Raw genomic sequence first — 23,957 nt, 5'->3', positions numbered from 1 at the left:
GTCACGTGTCAGATATAGACTGTCTTCCCTCTTAAAATTGTCTGAGCTCTGGAGACAAGTGAGCGCTTTTAATACTCAAGGAAGAACATGATAAAAAGTAATAGCTCTCTCCGTGATGTTTTATTATCAGATAGTCATCTGTCTCATCATGTTTTGTCGATCGGTTTTGAGATGCCTGTGCTGTTAGACCTTTACCCCACAAGCTACTGCCTGCTGCTTTGAGTGTTTTCACTCATCTTCTGCTCAACACCCACAGATACAAAGTCCTAAGCAGTAGCTTACCCAGAAAGTCTGATACAAGGAGTATTTCACAATTACCCCTTCAAAGTTACATGCTTTTTGCAAATTTCAATAAATTGCCTGTTTCTGAAAGGACTGGAAGTACCACTAAGCCCTGCAGAGCCCTGTCATCTGCAAGTTTGCAACACATTTTATTTTTCAATAGCTGAGAAAATACCTACTTAACATGTTACATTGTGGAGAAGCACAGTGACCTCTCTTTGCAGATACTGCATATGCTGAAGGCAGGATGGAGGGGAGAAAAGGAGGTTTTGGCTTGCAGATACAGCTGTTCTGGGTACCCTTCCATTCACATAAGGGATAAATGGCTCAAGAAATGCTGCCTCTGAATGTAAGGGACAAGAAATTACAAACTTCATGTGATCATTTGCTTATGCCTTCTAAAAGGGTAAAAACATATTTCCTTATTTAAGATCCATTTTTATCTAAGGCCAAAGTAACCGAGCAAGTATTTCAGTATTATGTGCAATTTTAAAAGAAAAATTCGCTCAGTCCTCCAATCCAGTACAAGGTCAGAGAGAGCTGGATAAATGCTCTCCTGCAATTTAAGGTGCGATAGAATTTTGTACAAACGTGGTTTATCCTCACGTTCATAGAAAGCACTTTATGTTTACGAACAAAATTTGCCTATTATAAATCAGAACAATCCAAACCACTCGGATTAGCCCTTTCTTCCCTAATGAATGTGACAAACTGAGGGATCCATGTGCACACTGACAAATTTGTTTCCAAGGAGCAATGACAGTTTCTTCATGCTTATAACTGCAACAGATTATTTTTTGCAAGCTGTTGTGGTGCTGGGCCGAGTTCAAATGCCAACAGTAGCAATGCAGCCATGCATCTTGTGAATGCCAGTGTTTATTGTTTAAGTGTGAATAAAAACATAGCAATTACTTTGACTCCTAAGAAGTAACCATCAGTAACCCACCTGTACAGAGATTTACCTATGTACAATAATGTTTGAATATCCTAAGCAATTTATATACCATATGTACACACATACATACAATCCATTTATGCTATATACATAAGATTAACATAACATATATGAAACACTGAGCGTTCACCAGCATCTTTTGTGCTATGCAGAGTTCAAATGTCTGTACCTTCAAGTGGCAAAGCACCATTAATACAAGCAGTTTTTTTCCAATACTGATGCGGGAGAGGGTCATTAATGCCATCTGGCATCTCCCCAGTAACCAGCGCTTTTCTTACTTGAGTGAACATACTCCTTCCCCCTTGAGACTAAAATCTCCTCTGTTCATTTTTAGTGTTATGGGAATAGTAATTTTTTTCATATCATTGCTTAGGGGAAAAAAGTCACTTCTTTGCTGGCATCTTTAAAGCACAGTCTTTGTTGCAAGTGTTGTAACAGTCCTATCTCTCATTAGGAAAAAAAGCACAACCTCTAAAAGAAACTGATTAGTTGATCAATTATATTTAACTGAGGCAGCAGTTATTAGTAAATATAAAGCGTAAATACCTGAAAAATTCAGCTCATCACAAACCAAATTAATAAGCAGTGACAAGGAATGATTCTTACTGAATGTTGAAAATATCTGAGAACTGCTACTATTTTTGAGCAAAGTTATACCCCTATGTTTTCTTGTGATGTCTTGCTTCCTACACGCCTAGTTCAAGAGGAGAACCAAGCACGAAAGGTGACGCAACAACCAACACAACAGTCCACCCATCACAGTTGCCTGTGTGGAGGCTACTCTTCCCTCTCCTGTCTCCCCTTATGCATAAGCCACGTCAGTTTGACTTAATGCATCTCATAGGTGATGTTGGAAGAAATGCATCCCAAAAAGGAGAGGAAACAAGGGCCCTTTGCTTTAAAGAGATGACCTGGAGAAACTGATCTCAACAGGGCAGATTAACTAGCAACTGTCAAAATACCGTTTATAAGCCAAGTAGATTCCTGTTCTCCGAAGAGATGCTGTCAAGTAAAATAGACCTAAAATGTGACAGGCTTTGATATTATTGTAACAAGGTGGTGTCTTCCAAATTCTAAATACGGATTTCAGTAATGTGATGCGACATCTTTGTAGGAAAAGTTCAAAACACTTAATGCTGCAATTTACCTGGGACAGAACTGGGTAAGAGGGGACTGGAGAACGTACTGCAAAATACAGGAAGAGAGAAACATCTGGAAATGTCAGGCAAGTGGGAATTACAAATGAAAAAAGAGATGGAGTCGTGCGTTTGGAGCTGAAGGAGGAAGTGAACTGAACAGAACCAGTGCAGAGGTAAAAGAGAGGAAAGTACAGAGAGAGGGGTAGAAAGATTGGCTTGAAGTGGGAGATTACCCTTCTGTCTTTTGCACCCTTTAGAGAAAGCTGGTTCACTGTTCAAGTGGGTTTTCTGCAGCCATGAGGTCTAGATCAATGATCCCAAACTGAGCTCCTGAGCCAATGATCACTTGTAAGACGGTAGAAAGTAATCTGCGTCTTATTCCTAGGATTGGCTCGAACAGTGAGATTAAATTACCTTGTTAGTGTTTTTAATTAAAAGTCAGAGTCTGTGAGAGCATGGTGAAATACAGAGAGCCAGTACTGATCCACAGTCTAGAAAGTTTGGAAGCCACTAGTCCCGTAGATTATAGTGGAGATTTTCAGTTAATGATCTCTCTAGGGCTTTAAATAAAATGTCAGCTATCGTGAGGCTCATCATAACACCGCAGGAGCTGGCAGCACTGCTCCCTGGGGCATTCTTAGTCCACTGCAGAGCCAGCATTTGCGTGCTACTTTTTGTTATTAGGCCCAGCTGGACTGTAATCTGCCCTCCCTTTCCCTACACCTTCTTTGCTATTTGCAAAGAGATATGCTTCGTTACACAAGAAATAATAAGCCTTCATAAATTACTGGTGAGCCACATGTGTGGTAAACCTAGGAAAGAACGGTGCTAATGCTGAAGTCTGCCAAGCAAGAAGTTTTGTAAACTGAGAAAAATCTCTCTTCAGAGAAGTACTTTTGCTTCTCAAATGTTACATCTGTCTGTACTGGGTGGGATGGATAAAATTGCAGTTAAATGATAATGCAACTTTTCTTTTTTCTTTCTTTCTTTTGTTTCTTCTTTTTTTTTGGGGGGGGGGGGTGGGCAGTATCCTTCCATTTACTAATTGTTCGCCAGCAAGTTTTATATGAATAGGAAGCCCAAAAATAAATCTCAAGAGTATTCAATCTGAACATCTGGTATCATCATGAATGTAACTGCTATAATGAGCTTCTCTGCACTGAACATAGGCTGCATGGTGAGGAAAGGACTTTAAAGCAACTGCACCTGAATAAAGCAGATTTTGTAGAAGAGTAAATCTCCCTCCCAGTGTGCAGGCCCTAACTCCCGCTAATATTAATGACAAAAACCCCTCCACAGATGAGATAATTAGTGCCCTTAGAGTTTAAATTTGCAGGTACTGAGACATTCAAATGAAGTGTGCCTAACATTAGAAAAAAAATGTGGAAATCGCTTCGTTGTTTGGTTACGTTATGTCTGAAGAGGGAAAGAAAAAACTGTTCATGGCTGGGTTAGCTTGTAATTGCCCCAAATTATTTATTTTTATACCATTCTAATTCTGTTTTCAGAGTTTATTTGGGCTAGTTATATAGCTGCTTTCAAGTTTTAGCCAAAGTTTTTTTTTTTTAAAAACGCCAAGTGACATAGTCTTTTTTTGTGGAAATATGAGAGAGGAATGGAAAAGGCATTTATTAAAGAATGCAGTCTAGGAATAATGTTGCTTTTATCTGCTAATATCAGACATATTTCTATGCACCTGTCATTGACATCCAAGCACTATTTATGCTGGTGATCAGGTATTTAGTAACTGTCCACAAAGAAAAGAAAGTGACCTCTAGAAACTCAAGGCAATGGGTCAAAACCACTTTAAGATATTGGAGGTCTCAGGAGCCTGACATTGTTGTAAAGTGAGCTGAGAAAATGCCTCAAAGCAACGAAGGTGTAGCTCAGTCTTACTCTTCCAGCAAGCTTCTTGGAGATACCACCAAAGAGTTGCTTTCCCAAATGCCTTTGAACTAGGCACAGAGCATGTGTAACTAAAACTTGTTCTCAGAGCTCAGTTTTTGTGGTAGGGTTTACGAAAGTCAGATGTGAGACAAGTGGATCTATACCTGGCCTCAACTTTCATTCCTTCAGGAGTTGACAACTAGTGGGGAACACAGAAAGAGGGTCAGCTTTGGCAGTTCACAGTGGAGACATAGGTTCATGCTTCTCTAGTTGCTCAGTGTGTGTCCCCACCTCGGAGGCCATCCAGATTTCCATCTGCAGCGATGGCCGTGCCTTGCTGCCCACCACCTCGCAGACATCCTGCAAACCCGGCCTTCCCACCCCCGTCAAGATATGGATCACTCACTGGCATACCCTCACACACATCCTGCTTCTGAGTGACCACGATGGGATCCTCAGACTGTAGCACAAAGTTTAATTTCCTGCAGGCTGGAGCACTAAACAGAGCCTTACAGGGTAAAAATGAATGAAGGTCCAGTGGTCCCACCTAGTCTATGAAACTGAAAGTTTTTTCCTTCAAGGCAGCCCCAGTCTCAGTGTCACCCTTTCCTGACACATGCCAGCATGCTCACACCAGTGTATCCTCTCACAGTTTCACATTCAACGTGAAACTGGGCCCACTACTCACTTTTGAACTCTTCCTCCTTACACCCAGTAACTGTTAAAAATGCCACCACCTTTCTTGTGCCACCACCAGGAGTCCTACCACACTTCCTTTTCTCTTCCTTCACAGATTGAACTCCGGTCGAAAATTTTCTTTTGTTCCACCTAGCTCTTCCTAGAATCTGAACTCTGCCTTTATTCTGTCAAAATTCATACCCAAACCTTGTGACCTCGTGTTTGAATTTCAGGAGTTCCTTTTCTTTGGCCCTCACTTGAGCCCTTTCTCAAGATAACACATACAAACATAGAATGGTTTAGGTTACAAGGGACCTTCAAAGGTCATCTAGTCCAACCCCCCTGCAATGAGCAGGGACATCTTCAACTAGATCAGGTTGCTCAGAGCCTTGTCCAACCTGACCTTGAATGTTTCTAGGGATGGGGCATCTACCACCTTTCTGGGCAACCTGGGCCAGTGTGTCTCCACCCTCCTTGTAAAAAATGTCTTCCTTATGTCTAGTTGAAATCTACCCTCTTTTAGTTTAGGACCATTACCCCTTGTCCTATTGCAACAGGCCCTGATAAAAATTTTGTTCCCAAACACACATATCTCCTAAGACCATCCATGCTATACTTCTGCTAAGACCATTTTCCTTACAAATGACAAATGCCATTATCACATAACTTGCCCTGTTTTCTACAGCATTAAGAGATAGCTCATGCCCTTCCAGAACCTCCAGAAACATTCTTCCTTGCTGATTTTTCCCTGGTTGTGCTGCTTCACAGTTCACCTATTTGAAAAACAACCAAGCTAGGTAGAGGCCAAGGATAACTTTTATTGTTTGTATTTACAGTTGTGAACTTTGTGTCCTTACTTCTCTGCTCTCACGTTCGTTCAGTTCCTCAAGCTGAAAACTCTTCAAAGAAGTAGCTGTGTCTTGCAAGACGGCTTTTTTTTTGACATTCTAAATGCTCTGCAATGGGAGGGATGCAAAAAAATTACCATAATAACAACAATAATTTTGACAGTTTTTGATGCTTTTCTTGCTGCTGTTATCAAAAGGAACATTATATAATTTAAAACTTAATAATTTTCAAGTCAGGAAGTTACAATAATGGCATTAGTTGAACTCGGGTGGTAGGAAGCTTTGGGAATATGCTCTTCATCTGTTTTCATCCATGTCACTGTATCAATACATTGGCTAAAGTTCCAAACCCCTGCTATGTTCTGCTGAAGAGGTTAGACCAAAAGTCTGAAGATAAACAAGTAAGCATAGAAGTTTTCAGTTTTATGATCTATTTCTATACAAGTATAGCAGAATCTATAGAAAAAAAAAATCTATAGAAAAAGTTCTGCTTGGAGCACCTAAGGGAAGTCTCTGAATTTACCAGAGATTTTCTGTTATTGTTGTCAGTGTTTGGTTGTTTTTCAGATACTACTTCCAGGTTGTCTCAGACTCTTGAGATAAGCTACTGCCTGTGCATTTCAACTCAAAGTGTGCCCAATATGCAAATTAGTAGTCTGTCATTAATGTTAACTGTAGTGTTATTAGGGCATCATCTAATGAGAAATGCACAGCACAGGTGCGCATTAGTAGAATTGGCAGAAAACTTTCAATTCTCCCTAATTTCTTCAATAAATAGATACATTCAGAGATGTGGGATGTTCACTTTATTTCCTGGCCACTATGACATGACGTGAGTCATAACATGCTACAATTACCCTATATCACCTGTGAAGACTTAGTCTACATTGACTCCAGTGGGCATTGTTAAGTGTTAGGTGAAGCATAACCACAGAGTACCAGCTAAAAGTAAAAGGTACAGATCAGTACTACTCATAAAGAAAACACAGTCCTAACTATCTGATATAGACGTTCTAGAAAAATAGAGTTAATTGTTTATTCTGACACATCAGTCAATGAGTATACCCTTAGACTGCAGTAGATTTCTGATCAGCCAGTCACTTGTTTTAAAAAAAGTGACTTTTTTCTTTGGGTCTAGCCTGGGTCCACTCCATGGAGTCTATTTTGCCACTGAGGCTGTTGCCAAATTGTATATAGCTCTTCTGCCTCAGCACAAGGAAATCACACTAATCTCTTGGATGTCCTCAAAGTATCAATGTGACGGTTTCTCCCACTTACATACGTTTAATCTTCCTCCTGCCCTTTCCCTGAGACTGGCAGGTACCATTTTGCAGCCCTCGGTGAAAATGCTGTAAAACGTATATTGAGCTGGTTTCCAGCTGTGTTTGTTTAGGTAGGCATATTTTCTTCCATTTGCAGCACAGGCAGCTATTTGAGATTCTTGTTGGAGCTTTCTTTTGATCTAGCTTCCATGTACATAGTGCTTCTGTAAATGCTTTCAGAATTCTTTGTCTTTTTATCCCAAGATGCTTTTTAGCATGTCACAGAAAGAGATTCTGTAGATAAGTATCTATCTGAACTACCAAACCTAAAATGTCATGAGAAGTTGCATTGAGATGATCTGAGTAAATTTTTTTCAGCAAAAAATATATTCATTAGCTTTGTCAATTAAGCCACAGCAAAAATTTCTGTAAAAATTTGAAAAATGTTTATGTTTTAAAAGGCAGATTCCCCTTTACCCCCAAATTCTCCTCTAATTTTAATTTAGCATTCAGCAAAGTGCCTTTCTTTATATAATATGTTAATATATAATCACATATTAATATATATAGTTGTTATAAATAAAATATATTTAAAATAAATTATAATTGGTTTTCTATATAATAGAAAATTATATAGAAATTGTTTGGAATCAAAAGAGACACTGGTCCGAACCCAGTATTATTTTAAATTTAGTGCACTAAAACATAAATATCTTAAAATTATAGTTATGTTAAGTCAACACAAAGAATGTTTCTGATTTTGTTTAAAACAGTTACCCAGTGCTGAATGAGCTGGAACCCCTGGGGTCCACCACATGCCTGTCTTTGACTTATTCTCCTTTTGTGCTATCATTCCGTCAGCACATGCTATTAACCGACTATTTGTAGCTTTAAATTAAATAGCAAAATAACTACATGTATTTAACATCATATCATTTGTGGGCTCTTATCTATAATTAATTCATTTAAAAGCTTGTGACAATTTAGTATTCTGTTCAACTGCTGCTATATGTGTTGCATCCTCCTTATTTAAGGATATATTTCTACTTTGGACTCCATTTTGAATTGATTACTATGAATGGCTGGGAAGATCACCAGAGTGTATAATAATGTTGATAAGAAATTGTGCAATGCTGGGAATCCTGCCTAATATCACAAACTAATCTTTGCTGTACTCTTATTCTGTCAGTTTAGGTTGTTTGGGATATTTCCATTTTGTCTTAAAATTATAATCTCTTCTAAATACAGCCTTTGTCTTCTGGTGTCTGGAATCTAGAATAATGGGGCACCCATGTTTGGATGGATGGATTCTTGGTAGAACTGCAATGTAATTATTGTAATATAGTTTTTAATATGATATACTAAAACTAATTTTTAAGTAATAAAATAAAATAATGGCACTCCTAAGTCCAACTCTGAACTTTTTAGCAGTAAAAAAGCTGTATTGTATTTCTAAAGGAAAAAATGGGTGGCTACCTTCACTGCTTATACAGAATGTGACTTGTTCCATTTGGATGAGTTGTTTTTTAAACCCTAGTAGGTTCATCACCTATAAGTTACTTACTTTTGCAATACGTTGTAGCCCTTTCCATTTCCCCTAACTTGCTGCCCCTTCAGAGAAGACAGACTTCTCGTGCTCTGCCTGGCCCCACTCAATAGCCTGAGCTCACCCAGGAGGACGAAAGGAGAAGGAGTTCTCTGCTTGGGCTGTAGTGTGTCACAAAAAATACATGACAGCAGCTTTTCCAGGTACGGCAGCCTGAACCTCAGCTGAATCTGGGTCCTAACCCACATGTCAAGGGGGATGGTGGTTAACAAGTATGTAAACCTTAGACCCTCCACTTATACAGTAGCTCTCAGAAGTTTTTTAAGAGCTAGATTAGGTGATAGCAGAAGAATTACTGCTCCTAAGCCACCATGAAAACTTGAGTATGCCCATGAGGTCTCCTTTTGTGCTCTCAGAGAGCAGAAGGATAGGCAGTTTCTGGCTGGAATTCAGTACTGCATGTAGTTTTTATTCTTTTTTTTTTTTTTTAATTTGGGGGGAGAGTCTGATTTACAGGAGTAAAAGAATATAAATGACAGAGAGACTTTTCACCAAGGCCTGTAGTGACAGGATAAGGGGCAACAGTTTTAAATTGAAAGACAATAGACTTAGACTGGACAAAAGGAAGACATTTTTTATGACAAGGATAGTGAGACACTGGAACAGGTGGTCCAGAGAAGTTGTGGATAATCCATCATTGGAAGTGATGGATGGATGGATGGATGGATGGATGGATGGATAGGTGAAAGTGAGGTTGGACAGGGATTTGAGCAACCTGATCTGGTGAAAGATGTCCCTGCCCATGGCAAGTGTGTTCAACTAGATGATCTTTAGAGATTCCTTCCAACCCAAACCATTGAGTTTTTGTTAGACTGAGGTTTTTATTTGCTTGGTCTCTTTTTTCTTTTTTTTTTTTCTTTCTTTTATTATAGCTTGTTGGCTCTTACGAAAAAAAAGAAATCATTCTCTCATTTGCCCATTGGACTCATCATTGCAATTTCTTGAGGGTAAATTTTTTCATGGAAGGATGATTATATGCTTTTCAGAACAATTTAATTTGATGTAACAATAGTGTAACTGTTGCTAAATCTTCCAGAGAGATTCTGTAGAATATCCAAATTAAGCGCAATAACCAGTCCATGTCTGTATTTGAATAGTAGCTAACTTTATTTTGGATAATGCATTTGTACTATTTTAAAGTTAGTAAAAATTACCTGAGGAAAAGGTAGATTTGTCCTACCAAAGACAAAACGTTTTTATTGGTAATGAAATATTGTGACATTCTATCTAAGTGCTGATATAACGTCACAAATGTGTTGAATCATGTTATCATGGGGAACAGGGGACTCTTTATCTGTGGAAGGTCTAGTCAAGAGAGGTCTAACATTAAATGGAGTTAATATACAATTTTCTATAATTTGGAGTTTAACCATATTGCTGTTGTAGGTGGGCAAGAAAGAATTCTGTGATACCAAGCCTGAAATCATTTAATCAGGAATGTAAATCAGTTATGCGCTTCAGTTACCAAATGTTGATAGAATTGGCTATGGTAGATCGTTGTTTTTTAATTACAGCTGCTCTGTGATGTTGTTGTGTTACCAGGTTCCAGCAAGGAAAAGAGTATAGTATGGCAGTTTGCTTTGCCAAATGACCACTGCTACTGCCAAGTATAAATACTAGCAAGAGTGGGTTCTTCTATAGGATGATAACCACATCCCTGAAGTAATGAATGCCACACTTCCCCATATGTATTTATGTTCGGATAATTTATTTAAATAATGTTCCTAGTACATGTTTTATAGCCTTCTGCCTTTTGCTACACAAGTTTTAGCTTATATTGCAGACTGTGCAAGTCATTTGGCAAATGTAATTTCCATCCCTGCATACTAATCGATTTCTTCACAAACACCTGCTATCAGTTATGATAATAAAAATGCCATTCTAAATTGAAAAGGGGCCAAATGGAGCTTCCTAAGGAAATGACTTAAGTGTCTTTCAATGCCTTTAATGTAGTAATGTTCTTGTAGTGCCAACACTTTTTTTGAGCATTTGCATTTTTTATAATTTTACTCCATTACATCATTTTTCTGTCTAAATGGTTCCTCATAAGCATTGCTACAAAGTAGTTCATAGCGAGATTGGAGAGGAATTTCTGTGTTTCCTCTCTCATGGGATTAAATCCAGTAACTTCACGTAGTCAAAGTTCCTTAGCACAGATCTGAGTGGAACATCTGGCCGCTACGCTAGTATAATTATTAAACAGTTGTATCAGTTCCTATAACATCACTGGGAAAATGTTGTAAAGTTGGTAGGTGCTTTGCCCTTGGACTGCATGCCAGTTTCTTCCTAAAATATAAGCCTAAATGTAGCAGCCAGATTGCAAGTAACGTTTGAGTTATCCAGGGTCGCTTTATGGCTCCTTCCATCCCAGGAAATAACTTCCCAGCAACAGTCTTTGCCAGAACCTAATCATTTTCAGCTCTGCTGGGTCTTGTCTCAGCTGTGAAATGTCTCACTGGCTTTCAGCTGTATTGTCATCTCCCCTGACAATGTTGCCTGCATTATTTGTAAGGAAACAATCCATTTTACTGATTTCTTCACATTTTCATTTTCTCTTAGCTCTAGCCGCCCAAGCATATGCTCTAAAGGAAGAGAACGATAGTCTTCGATGGCAGCTGGATGCTTATAGGAATGAAGTGGAGCTCCTGAAACAGGAGAAAGGACAGCTTTTTCGGACGGAAGAAAGCCTTACGAAGGACCAGCAGCTGCAGTTCCTGCAGCAGACAATGCAAGGCATGCAGCAGGTATTGCTACGGAAGAAAAGCACAGGTCGTCTTTTTTAGGAAAGTGGTACCAGAGGGGTGTGCTCTACTCAAGACTGTTAGCTGTGAAGATCCTGATTTCTTTTTGGAGTCAAAATCTTACATATTTTAGATGGGGAAAAGGAGAGGAGGAATTTGGGACATGTTTAGGGATAGTCATTTTAGGAATTCATAAACTATAAACCAATCGGACAATCAAAGAACTTCCTTATGCATGTTCTATTTAGGAGCAAATTACTTCTGTAGATTCCCTATTGTTCTCCTCAATCCAGTTGGCCTTAATTCTGCACAAAAGTTCAAGAAAGTTTGCCCAGTGTAGCATAGCCAGTGCTCTGCGGTGCCTTTGTTTGCATTCATCTGCATCTTTAGATGCATCTCCATTCCTCAGCTTTGTCTTTTTTCTGCTGACCCTTGCTTGAGGATGACTGAGAAATCTCCAGCTTGTCCAGACTACCTTCCTGCTAACTTTCAAGTAGATAGCAACATCAATGCTGTCTCCTGGGCTTTTATCATTTATGCTGAACCATGGATGTAACCATAAATTCAGGCAATTTTTAAAGTGGTTTAGTGCAGCAACAAAGCTTTTTCCCTGACACGAGTCAGCGAGAAGCTGCAGTGTGTCCCTGCAGGGGAGGGGCAGTTTATCATAAGAATTCTCCCTTATTTGTTAGTGTGCTCCTGACATTGAGCAGGGCAAGTCTTGGCAAGCACATCCAGACTGCTGCCACTGCTTCATCTGACACGTCCATTAAAACATAGGCAGCTGTCATTCAACATACATGTGTATAACTTCATTTCTGTCCAGGCTCGTGTATTCAGCTGCTACATGACGGAGCGCAAGGGCAGTGGCTCACCACAACACTGAGTGGGCTCCTACCTAGAATAGAGCTTCTCAAGAAATCACTGCAGAGGTTAATTTTGCCTCCTTCATCTGTGCCCTGAAGCAACATGTGCGTTCCTCTATCAGTCCCAGCTACTAGATTCTAGAAGGGGACAAGTTGTACCCACTTGTACTAAACTGTTTTTTAATGACAAAAAAACAGGACACATTTATTTACATATGAGCTGCCTGGTTGCATTAGGAATTGCATTGCTATCGTGGTACCTGTTGAATCCAAAAAGTCTGAAAATTCCACCTAAGACCAAATAACAGAGCAGAAGACAAGCCTACAGACGTGTTTATACAAACATAAGCACCATCTAAGTCTGCAGAGTTTTACCAAATCAGGGTGATTTATGGTACCGTGGAGTAATTCTGAACAAAATATCTGAAAAACAGGAAATAAGTCATTGATCATTCAAGAATAAAATCTTTCCTGAACTTGGAATAAGTCATTAATCAAGAAATACTTGAGGTTTCAGTATACTTTAGATATGCTTGAAGTCTGTTCACCATCTTATCCTTATATAAATGGATATTTAAATATCACTGGCTTCATTAAATTTGACTATATACATAAATATTGTGCTAAATTTCAGCCTGGTGCTAATTCTCCATTAAAATTAGTGAAAAGTGGGCACAAAATACTACTAAACCAAAATGCTAGAGCCCTAACGCTTATTTTGCATTATTATAATTTCCTACCTGGGGTCTGGATGAAGGACAATCAAGTCTGTAGAACATAAATAGGTTTCTGTTGTAACTTCAAGCAAATGTTAATAATGCAAGTCAACAACAAAGACCAACTTACCTCTTTGTTCAGCTAGCAATGGACACTGTAGTCCCTATTCCTCTGAGAGTTTCTATGTTCGTGACAATTTTGCTGTGAGGTGCTGAATTTTTCTAGTTTGCCATCTTGGTGTCACACCTACTAACTCCCAATGGGATATAATTAAGGATGGCCCAAGGAGCTGGAGAAGACATTGCAGATAATCTAGTCTGACAATATACTGAGAAGGAGCAGCAACACAGAAGCACAGGATGTGGAGTTTAGAATATTTGGTGGGAAATTATCATTCAATTAAGCAGCTGGATGATGGTTTTGGATTTCAATGATTAGCCATAGTCATGACAGCCCATAACCTTAATGGTTTTCATGCAGTTCATGCATGAATATTTAGAAATAAACCTTTGATTTTGGTAGACTGTTTTATCTCAGCTTGGGTTTGTAAATGTTGAGAGATGACAACCTTAGCTGAAATCCCTCAGTACAGCAGGTCCTCAGCATCTATGGAAATCAGCCTCGCTATGCAATATTAAACATATAGCCAGGACTTGACTAGTAATAATTTAACAAGAAGACCTGTATTCCTTTTTATCCTTTTGTATATATTAAAATTAATTTCTGACAAGGTAAACTGAATGCCGTTGAATTCCAGAACCCTACATATCTGTCAGCATTAAAAAAATATATTCCTTCTCTTTCTTCACTCTTAATTCTCCCCTGCTTTTTCATACACCTCTTCTTCTTCTAACTTTGAAAACTAGAGAGCAAGTGGTTTGAGCTGCAGCCTGAAAAGCAGATTTATCTGAGAAAAAGTGGATGCATTTTCAGAATCAAGAAATTTTTTTGTAAACATATTTGGTGCCAAACAATAGCAAGTAACGCAACATCAGTGTATTTTTAATATCTGGGCATTTTTCAGGATTCTTTCCCACATTTGCGGGACTGATGAAATGAATGTTTATTTTGTCTTCCATCACTCCTACTGATCCAAAGTAGCATCAGCAAAATCACATAGATGTTTGCTTATGAAGTGTACCTTATGGGTAGTATAGAATCACCGAATCATAGAGCAGCAACCTGCTTATTTAGTGTGTCTAAAAAAAGAAAATCCTTTGGAGTAATGACATTGAACTTATGGGGTTTTTAGTCAACTTCCTCCATAAAACTGTGTCACAGTTTAATTTCATACCCACTGTGAGATCTCAAACAAATGGAAATAATGTCTTGTATCCATGGTAACAAATGAGATACACTTTACCTGATTTTGAGATGGAAATGGAATTAACTTGTCACTGCTACATAGGTGGTATTGCCTTCAATTTATTTCTATATGAGAACAGACATGCCAAGCAGATCACTTTTCGCATGGTTCTGTTTTCCCAGCAGTGTTTGGTATTCTCTAACAAAGCCTATGATCACAAGGAAGGGTGTTTTAGTTGTAACTATTTTTACAATACTTCACAGCACAGCTGTAAGAATTTTTAAAATCTTGTCTATCTCTCTGAAATGTTTTAGCAGATACATGACTATAGGTAATGCAGAAAATATCACCCAGTAGTGTTGCTTAATGCTTGCCATTATAAGACTAATTGTTAAGTGGGTACATAATTTCTCCAAATTTTAACCATTTGGGTTAACGTATTGCACGTGGAGTTGCAAGCAAAATTCTTTTGAAAAAATTCTCATCAAAATGTTTCAGCCATTCCAAGAACAAAGTGTGAAATCTATGCTTTTCTTGTTTGTTGTCCACCAATGAAAATTCTCGAGGAAATGCACTTTTCACCTTCATGCTTTGCAACAAGGACTCAGAATTTGACAGTGAGTCATTATTGAATTAATGATGTGTTTTCCATATCCGTTGTAAAATCTGCCTGAAATTGATAATATTACAAGCCTTTGAAAAATGTTAGTTTGCCACATAGGAGATGGCACTCATTAGCACATATCCAAGTAAATTTCAGATTTTTGCTGGTCATCTGGGATTGTTCATGAGCCACCTCCAGATCACAGCCATCAGTGCAATGTTTTATTCCTCAAGTTAGTCCTAAGTCTACAGAGCATACCTCCTTTGGCATGGCTCTCTGATTGAACAAGTTAGTTCCACCTTTTCATCAGGCTTAATTGGCCAAGGTACAGGGCCATGCTTGCATAGCTGTACTGATTCCTGAACTGGTTCGTTTGCCAATAGACTGGTAATTCTGCAGGGTCCTTCATTGCATCATGTAAATGTGTGACAATGTTCTTTCCCCTCACAACTCCCTGAGCATGATGGGCTGAATTTAAGCTCCTGTAGGCAACGGTGTCATCCAGAAATCCCCATTTAAACCATGCTTCCACCTATGTTTTCTCTAGGAAATGTACACAAGTGCCTAAAGTTCTGCTATTGCAAATGCTGGGGTGTATCTATCTGGGACATTCAAGAAGCATCTCATTGCCCTGGTCCCCTAAAGAGACCAATTCATTAGCTGCGCTTGGGTTCATACTCGTAACACACAGCGACAGCACAAGCTCCCCTTCATTGGCTGTGATGCATTAAAGCCTAGCCATGGGGTTATTGCATGAGCAGGGGATGCATGGGCGTGCCTCTCCTAAAATCAGCGCTCAGGGTAGAAAGCAAGAACAATGGGAACGGCCGTGGGTTGTTGACATAAAGGCTGATACACAGCTGCTGGTGCCACCAACCCTGTAAGCTTGGGTTGTCTCAGTAGGAGACTGAGGCAACTGTCCCTGTTGATGATCCACATGGGTGTCATTCCGACGCAGCTTGATGAAAGTCCTTTTGTCTTGTCTTCTTTTTTTTTTTCCCCAAAACAGTATTAATTTCACTTGAATAGCAATGCAGATTGCAAACCCGAGCATTCAGAAGCCGGGAGTTGCCAGATCTACCGCCTGTATTTTGCTTCATACACCTCAGAGACTCTTCCCTGTTCGGTGCCACAGACAGAGAGTGCACAGTTAATCACCACCTATTCAGTACCTTCCTGTCCTTGCTGTTCAGTATGCAACAGGAGGTCTTACTACAAAGGCCACATTGCTCCTGACATTTCCTACCCACTGAGGACTAGCTTTTGCAGTTTACTTATCACTTAGCATGTAAAATAAATAGCACACGCACCTGAGACTTATACACCTTATTTCAAAGGGCTCTGATAAATGCCAGATGACTAGCAACCATTTCAGGTTTTCAGTGTTCATCCAGGGAAGAACAGTTTGGTCTGTGATATGCCTTACCTTGTGATTGGGAGGGTGAGAAGAACTGCTGGAGTGCATTGCAGCTCCTCCTTACACTCACTGCACCCTCAAAGGAGAATGGCCACGGTACATATCTGGTAACAAGGACTGTGTAGTGCACACAGCTTCCACAGTACGGGCAGGATTTAGATTAGGAACCTTTTGTCTAAGTGAGATGGCGCAAGGGTCGGCAGGAGTAGGGAAGTGATTATCCACCTGTACTCGGCACTGGTGAGGCCACACCTTGAATCCTGTGTTCAGTTTTGGGCCCCTCACTACAAGAAGGATGTTGACATGCTGGAGCGTGTCCAGAGAAGGGCAACAAAGCTGGTGAGGGGTCTGGAGCACAAGTCTTATGAGGAGCAGCTGAGGGAACTGAGGTTGTTCAGTCTGGAGAAGAGGAGGCTGAGGGGAGACTTCATCACTCTCTACAACTACCTGAAAGAGGGTTGTGCCGACGTGGGTGTTGGTCTCTTCTCCCAACTAACTAGTGATAGAACGAGAGGAAATGGCCTCAAGTTGCACCAGGGGAGGTTCAGATTGGATATTAGGAAAAATTTCTTCACTGAGAGAGTTGTCAAGCATTGGAACAGGCTGCCCAAGGAGGTGGTGGAGTCACCATCACTGGAAGTGTTCAAAAAATGTGTGGATGTGGCACTTTGGGACATGGTTTAGGAGGCATGGTGGTGTTGGGTTAATGGTTGGACTTGATGATCTTGAAGGTCCTTTCCAACCTTAGACGTTCTGTGATTCTGTGATTCTGTGATCTTTTGTCACCCTATGGTTCATATTTGGAAACTGGTTAAAAAATATATCTGCTCCCAGTTCAGAGAGAAATGTTTCCATAAGTATTATCTTTGTTCCCTTGTGCTTTTCAGAGCTCTTCAGTACTGTCCACATTCAAACTTCCAGAAAATACTTACTCTTTTTGATTATATTAAAAAAAAAGAGCAGCTGGCAATTAAGTGCTAATTATTTACCAGATCTCAGACAAGCCAAATGGGTTCTCCTCTGTGTTTAACAACCTTTCCTTATTGAAAGTAGTGTTTAATTTCCCACTTCTGCCATCACCACTTCAATAACATTAGAGGAAGTGCAAATAAGGGCCTATAGATGCTTTAAGCACCATATTCACAATAGTTGTTCTGGTGGTAAGATAGTGGATGGTAGCATCTTTGTGCCTGCTACCACCCTTGTGCCTGCTACCACTGGTAAAGCTAAACTCAGACAGGCAGCAAGAATAAACACTTCAGAAAGAAATAATTGAGTGCACACATTTTATTTAAAAGACTAAAGAAATCAACTAATGTCTTCATTAACATGCTTGTGTAGTATATTGGTGGTGAAGGACAGATCTCATAAGTTTTACCTTCCAGTGATCTTATGTGAATTCTTTAAAGGATCCTAAATACTGGTGTTGGCTTGCTGATTCTTGCTGATACATAGTTCTCAAACATGCTTGATGCTATCATAACTAGGAACTCTGCTTCCACTCTAGGTATTGCGTTTCTATGGGAATTACACTGGGTAAATTGATTTTCTTCCCTAATGTCATTCTTCAAATTAAAATGTGTCAGATCTTTTTATTCTCCTTCAAAATAAATAAAATATTTCTTTTTGAATAGGAAAGAAAAAATTTTAAACATCTAATTTGGGTTAATCTGACTCATTTGCAGTCCCAAGAAAAAAAGACATGGGGTCATACAGTTCAAGTGCCATTGCCTGGTGAGGAGGTATCGAAAATGGACAGGTACAAGTAGAAGGTTAGAGAAGACGAGGTTGCTATGAATGGATGATCATGTCTTCTTTTGACTGTACATGGCACCAGGTACAGACTGGTTGCCTTGTAGGACAAGTATGAGGGCAGGGGGAACATGATGCTCATCTGGGATGAACCGTCTTCCTTTGATAAGGATCAGAGCAAACTGTAAGCCCATCTGTCCACTCACCTGTTGCCAGTAAAGTCAAGAGCTATGTAATAAGCCAGTCACCTCATTTAGCAAAGGTAGGAGTGAGCTTTATTGATGAGGTGCTGTGGGCTTTGGTCAGACTTCCCCCCTCCACAGGCCACCATGAAAACCAAAGACATTGTATAATCTGCTGTGAAAGTCAGATCTTGGAGAGGGATCCCTGATGCTAGCAGTAAGTGACTATTAGTAAATTGGGAGATTTTCACTTCTGAGAAGAAGGATTGATTCTGTAAGGCTCGTAAAGACTTGGGTCTTTTCCTCATTTGCTGCAAAAGTCCATAGTTGACTGAAGAGAACTTGAGGAGTGAGAGATATACTTAAAAGTTACTTGGTGAAGGAAAGCTGTAGACTGGCTCTTAAGCCATTCATTGCACCATCCACGTTCTCCTTTCATCTGCTGTCCAACCTCTAACACTGCCTCTTGTAGTTGGTGTGGCTGAATTACTGTGCCTTACAGAAACAAAAGAAATTGAGAGCTAATTATCTGATATTTATTAGGTATTCTTTAGAATCATAGAAGAACATCTGGAGGTCACATACACCATCCCTCTGCTCAAAGCTGGGGCAGCTCTGGAGTTCTCAGTTTTGCTCAGGACCTTGTCCATCTATGTTCTCAGTACCTCAAAGGATGGCTCAGCTTCTCTGAGACCTTGCTCAAGTAGTTGGCCACCCTCACTGTGGAATATATTCTTTATATGTAATAGAAATGTTCCTATGTGTCTATTGACCCTCAGCCCTTATCCAAGAAAAGCCTGATTACATCTTCTCTGTAACCTCTTTAGGTAGTCTCAGTGTGTCTGTGTCCATCTGCCTGTTTTCTCATTTGGCATATTTTTCGGGTTCAGTCCTGCCTGCTCCTACTGTGAGTGTTGTAAAGCTGTAAGACGTCTGCAGTCAATCTAATAGCAGGGGGAGGGGAGCATGGCAAACATCTCCCTAAGGAAGCAGCTGGACAGAGTTCTTCAGTAGTGCCACCATACTCGCTCACCCATCAGGTCTGTGTCCCGCTCCCTGGTCCCCTCTGAGATGGTTATCCCGTGGAGCTAACATGTTCAGCACAGTCTTTGCCTCTGGCTAGAGAGCCATGAAAACTCACTTTGGAGGTGGATGGCCAACAAGCAGGAGCTGGACTGTTGGTCCACGTGCAGCTTTTCACCAGCCCAGGGCAGGGGGGTCAGGGCTTGGATTATTTCATCATGGCAAGCCCCGTGATCCATACAAATAATGCCATCTGCGTAGTTCCTATGACACAGGTGGTCACTACGAGGTGAGAGGGATGAGAAACATTGCATTATTACACTGTGTTTCTTTTTACTCCTTTAAAAAAATCCACAATCATACTCTTGATTTTAATAATGCCTTGTCATACATTAGGGTGGCATGTACATTACCCTTACGGCTGCAACATGGCTAACTTCCTTGAGGGTTCATTTCTAAAGCTTCTTTGACTTGTCTTTCACATTCTCCTGTTTCCTTGGTGATTTGTCTGGTCTCATCAGCGTCTTGTTACTAATGCATATTTGCTCAGCTGGGAAGTCACTTTCTCATTATTCAAGCCTGCCATGTGCTGGCCATTTGTGATATGAAATCTTGTCTGTCTTACAAAAAGAGAAAAACACTATTCCAGACGGTCTGTGGAAGTACTGGGCAAAGGATTTGTATTTTTTTTTTTTGCAATTGGTTGTGTACCTGAGATTTCATTTTGATTTATTATTTCTTTTCCTTCTACCTAAGGAAGATTCTGAAAAGAAATATTTACCATCCTTCCCCTCTGTATTTGTGAACAGGTTCCAAGAATTTCAAAACACTTATTTTTCTTGCTGATTTTCATCCTCTTCCATTTGGCAAACTCTAACTTACTTTTATTTCTATAAAGTTAAAAAAGACACAGCAAGGTTTTACTTGAGAAAAAAAGGAATAAAACCTCAGAAATTGCTAGCATTAATGAGTGTTTTAATTTTTAGGTAAATTCTGGAGTTCTTTCAATGCCTGTGATTTCATACTTTTAAAATCTCTGATTCTAGAGTAGTTAAGGGAAAAAACGCTGCACTTTGCACAAGTGAAAACTGCTTCCTAGGGTTACTGTTTAGTCTTCCAGCCTTGGTTTCATTGGGACTGAAAAAGGCGGCCTTGGTTGGGATACATCCTGCCTATTTAAGGCACATAAGTATTGCCTTCTGTTTAGGCACCTAGTGAACCAGACCTCTCCATTTTTCCTGTACATGGATATATTCCCTATAGGTAGTAAGTGGAGGGTAATATGCTGCCCCCAAACATTATACAGACAGGAGAATTCAGTTTGCCTGAGTTCACTAAGTGTCTAAGAGTTGTCTCAGTCAGGCTGTGTAAGACCATCACCCCTCTTTCGCATACTCATTTCAGAAGAGTTTGCAACAGATCTTTTCTGGACACTCTGCAGCTACTCCAGAAATGGGAAAGAGTCTGGGCCTCCTTCCCATGGCTGAACAGGCTGGGTTTGCTGAAACTGCCTGCACAACCTGTGATCAAAGTCAGCGCTCCCACCTCAGAGCTGTTCTTTCGTTTGCTCTTCTTTACTTCCCTTCCTTTAAGGTCTGTGTAACTTTTTCATACTTCAAGCAGCTGTAGAGAAAACCATAACCAAAGAGCAGGGGCAAGACCATTCAGCAGTATAACTGCTAAACTTGTGGCAAATGCTCGTTTTCCTTTTTCATTATTCTGTGAGCTTTACAGTATCTTAAGTACAGCCCCAGGCCCTGTGGTCTCTTCTGATCTGTCTCCCTTTTCTTAGCATGCTAAGTTGATGGCTTCATGCTGGAAACCATGCTTTCCTTCTGAGACCCTTCTCTGTCCTGCTAGGCTCAGTGTGTGACCACACTTCTAGATACGTCCGTAATTTATATTTAAATTTACACATGTAACACTGCCTTTTGGGGAGCAATGAAGAACTGTGGGCAGGGAGGAGGAGAAGAAAGAGGAGGAGTATTTCATGGCTGCACAGTGGTACACAACAGCAAGCTATTACTTTCCCTTTAGGGCTTCTCATATATTTTGGGGCACTCTGTGTTGTTCGGTTGTTAGCATTCTTGGCCATGCTGGCACTGCATTGTACACAGTCTGAGTAATTCAGCTGGCTTCAATAATGCCATCTATATTTAAAGTTTCAGAAGCTGCAAAGACTGATTTAAGATGGTAATTTTCTGTCTGCATTTTTGAGATCTACGCAATGTAGGCAGTACTGAGCTGTCTCTGACAGGGATGCAGCACTGGAGGTGGGATGTGTGAAAAAAACAAAATAAAACATACATACCCTTCCCCCAATATAAAGAAATTAGCTACCCACTTATGTACAGGGAAGATTTTGTCCTCATGAATGAAGGAAGCTTAACACTGGAGAGAGATATTTACCATTTCTATACATAGCATCTCCAGAGCTGCCACTGGAAACAAGCAAGCTGTATTGCATTTTTTTGTCTGAAATGCATTGATTGATCTCTGGAGAGACAACCTGTAAGTTATTTTTTATTTCTTTCCTGTCTCCTCTCTGGAAATGCCATTAAAAGGATATCAGTGGCGTCTAGCAGTCTGATCTGGACCTACTACACTGCTTTATCCCTTAGGGTCAACCTGGAAGCCATGGTGACAAATGGTTTTGGTTGCGTGTAGTCCAGCTGAGCTTCCAGACTGATGCTGGTGGAGCTCTACGCTGTGCAGACGCTTCTCCCTAGGATCCTCAGAGCTGCTGCGAGCACCATGAGATGCTTTTCTGCTTCCTGACACTGGGATTTTGGGTCAGGGAAAAGACTCTTGCATACCTTGTAGGGGACCCTCAGAGACCTAAAGAATTGCACACTGGGGACCACTGGGAAGGCAACAGAAGAATGAGCCAGGTATTTCCTGGCTGTGTGACCAACAAGTCACTACTTTGCCTGAGGAAACTGGGGAACTGCTGTCTGAATGCCATGCCTGTGCCACACAGTTGGGGACATCAGGGCTTAAAGGGAATGGCCAGAGAGGTGAGACAAGATTAAAGGAAGGGACACTTTGATAGCTGTGCTGGCAGTAGCTCTGGGACAAGCCAGCAGGATATAACAGGTGGGAAGCCAGGTAGCAAATGCTGTGTGGGTGGGTGGCCGGCCATGGGGGGAAGCTCTGGCAGAAACGCTGGATGAGATAGCAAAGTAGGTGGAACAGTATCAGACAGCACAGACATTAAAATCAAGAACAATTTAATTGATTGAGGTGTACACTTGCAAACAATCTGAAGGGCAGAAGAAATATCTGTAGGATCAATTTTTAATAAGAACATTTATGTGAAAAACAAAATAATTTTAAATAATTAAATACCATCGTCTTGGCATCATTCATTACAATCTTTACAGAGAGGCTGTCTGTTAATAAGCAGGCATGACAGCAGTCCGTGTTATGAAACTTGCCTCATTCCTGCCAGTATAAAATCCTCTTCCCATTTGCTTCTAATTTTGCCAAACATCACGTGTTTGTGCTGAAATTTTTCAGGCTGTTCATCTGTCTCAGACTGATATTTTTTTTTACTCAAAGCTATTTCTTCATTTTCAAAAATGAAACCAGAAGGGAAAAATATGCTGTTTGGCAGGTATAACTCCTTGTTACAACTTCCTGGTGGTGGCATCAACCACTCAGGAAAAAGAAATCTCAGAACCTGACCCATGTAAAATGAGCAGGTTCTGCAGCTTTTGGAGATAAATATGAGGGAGAGAAAAAGAAAGAAGGTTAAACACCTGGGGGATGGCTACAAGGTTTAAAAAAATTCTAATGTCTTTGGGGGTTGGATGGGAAGGTCCCAGTTCTGTGAATGAAAAACCTTACGTGTGAGTGGGAACATGGTGCCTTTGTTACAGATACTCTGTTTTCCACTCCCATTAAAATAAGACCCTTTTGCTGTCTTTGAAAACATAAGCCTATGCACACACAGTAAGCCTGCAGTAGTTGACAGCAGTTGGGCCCATGTGAACCTCATGAGGTTCAACAAAGCCAAGTGCAGGGTCCCGCACCTGGGTCAGGGCAACCCCAAGTACCAATACAGGCTTGGGGGACAAAGGGATCAACAGCAGCTCTGCCGAGAAGGGCTTGGGGGTACTGGTGGATGAAAAGCTGGACATGAGCCAGCAATGTGCGCTCACAGCCCAGAAGGCCAACCATCTTCTGGGCTGCATCCGAAGAAGCGTGGCCAGCAGGCCGAGGGAGGTGATTCTGCCCCTTTACTCCCCTCTGGTGAGACCCCACCTGGAGTCCTGCATCCAGCTCTGGCACCCTCAGCACAGGAAAGACATGGACCTGCTGGAGAGGGTCCAGAGGAGGGACACAAAAATGATCCGAGAGATGGAACACCTCTGTTGTGAGAACAGGCTGAGAGAGTTGGGGTTGTTCAGCCTGGAGGAGAGGAGGCTCTGGGGAGACCTTATTGCAGCCTTCTAGTATTTCAAGGGGACTTATAAGGAAGATGGGGACAGACTTTTTTGGAGGGCCTGTTGCTATAGGAAATGGTGTAATGGTTTTAAACTAAAAGAGGGTAGATTTAGATTAGATATAAGTCTATGAGTGTTTCACCATGAGATTGGTGAAACCCTGGCACAGGTTGCCCAGAGAGGTGGTAGATGCCCCATAGGTCCCTGGAAACATTCAAAGTGAGGTTGAATGGGGCTCTGAGCA

At 40.6% G+C, this 23,957-nt stretch overlaps 1 protein-coding gene across 1 annotated transcript in view; it reads left to right on the top strand.

Moving 5' to 3' along the window:
- Window positions 1-23,957, top strand: part of ENOX1 (ecto-NOX disulfide-thiol exchanger 1) — a 143,836-nt gene that overhangs the window by 87,473 nt on the left and 32,406 nt on the right. Inside the window, exon 8 of the mRNA XM_082013807.1 lies at window positions 11,217-11,401. Coding sequence (XP_081869933.1) covers window positions 11,217-11,401 — 185 coding nt within the window. The remainder of the gene's footprint in view (window positions 1-11,216; window positions 11,402-23,957) is intronic.

This window comes from Phaethon aethereus, assembly GCF_964289735.1.
Source record: "Phaethon aethereus genome assembly, chromosome: 1".
NCBI classification, from domain to species: Eukaryota; Metazoa; Chordata; class Aves; order Phaethontiformes; family Phaethontidae; genus Phaethon; species Phaethon aethereus.
This window is presented reverse-complemented; position numbering and strand designations above follow the sequence as displayed.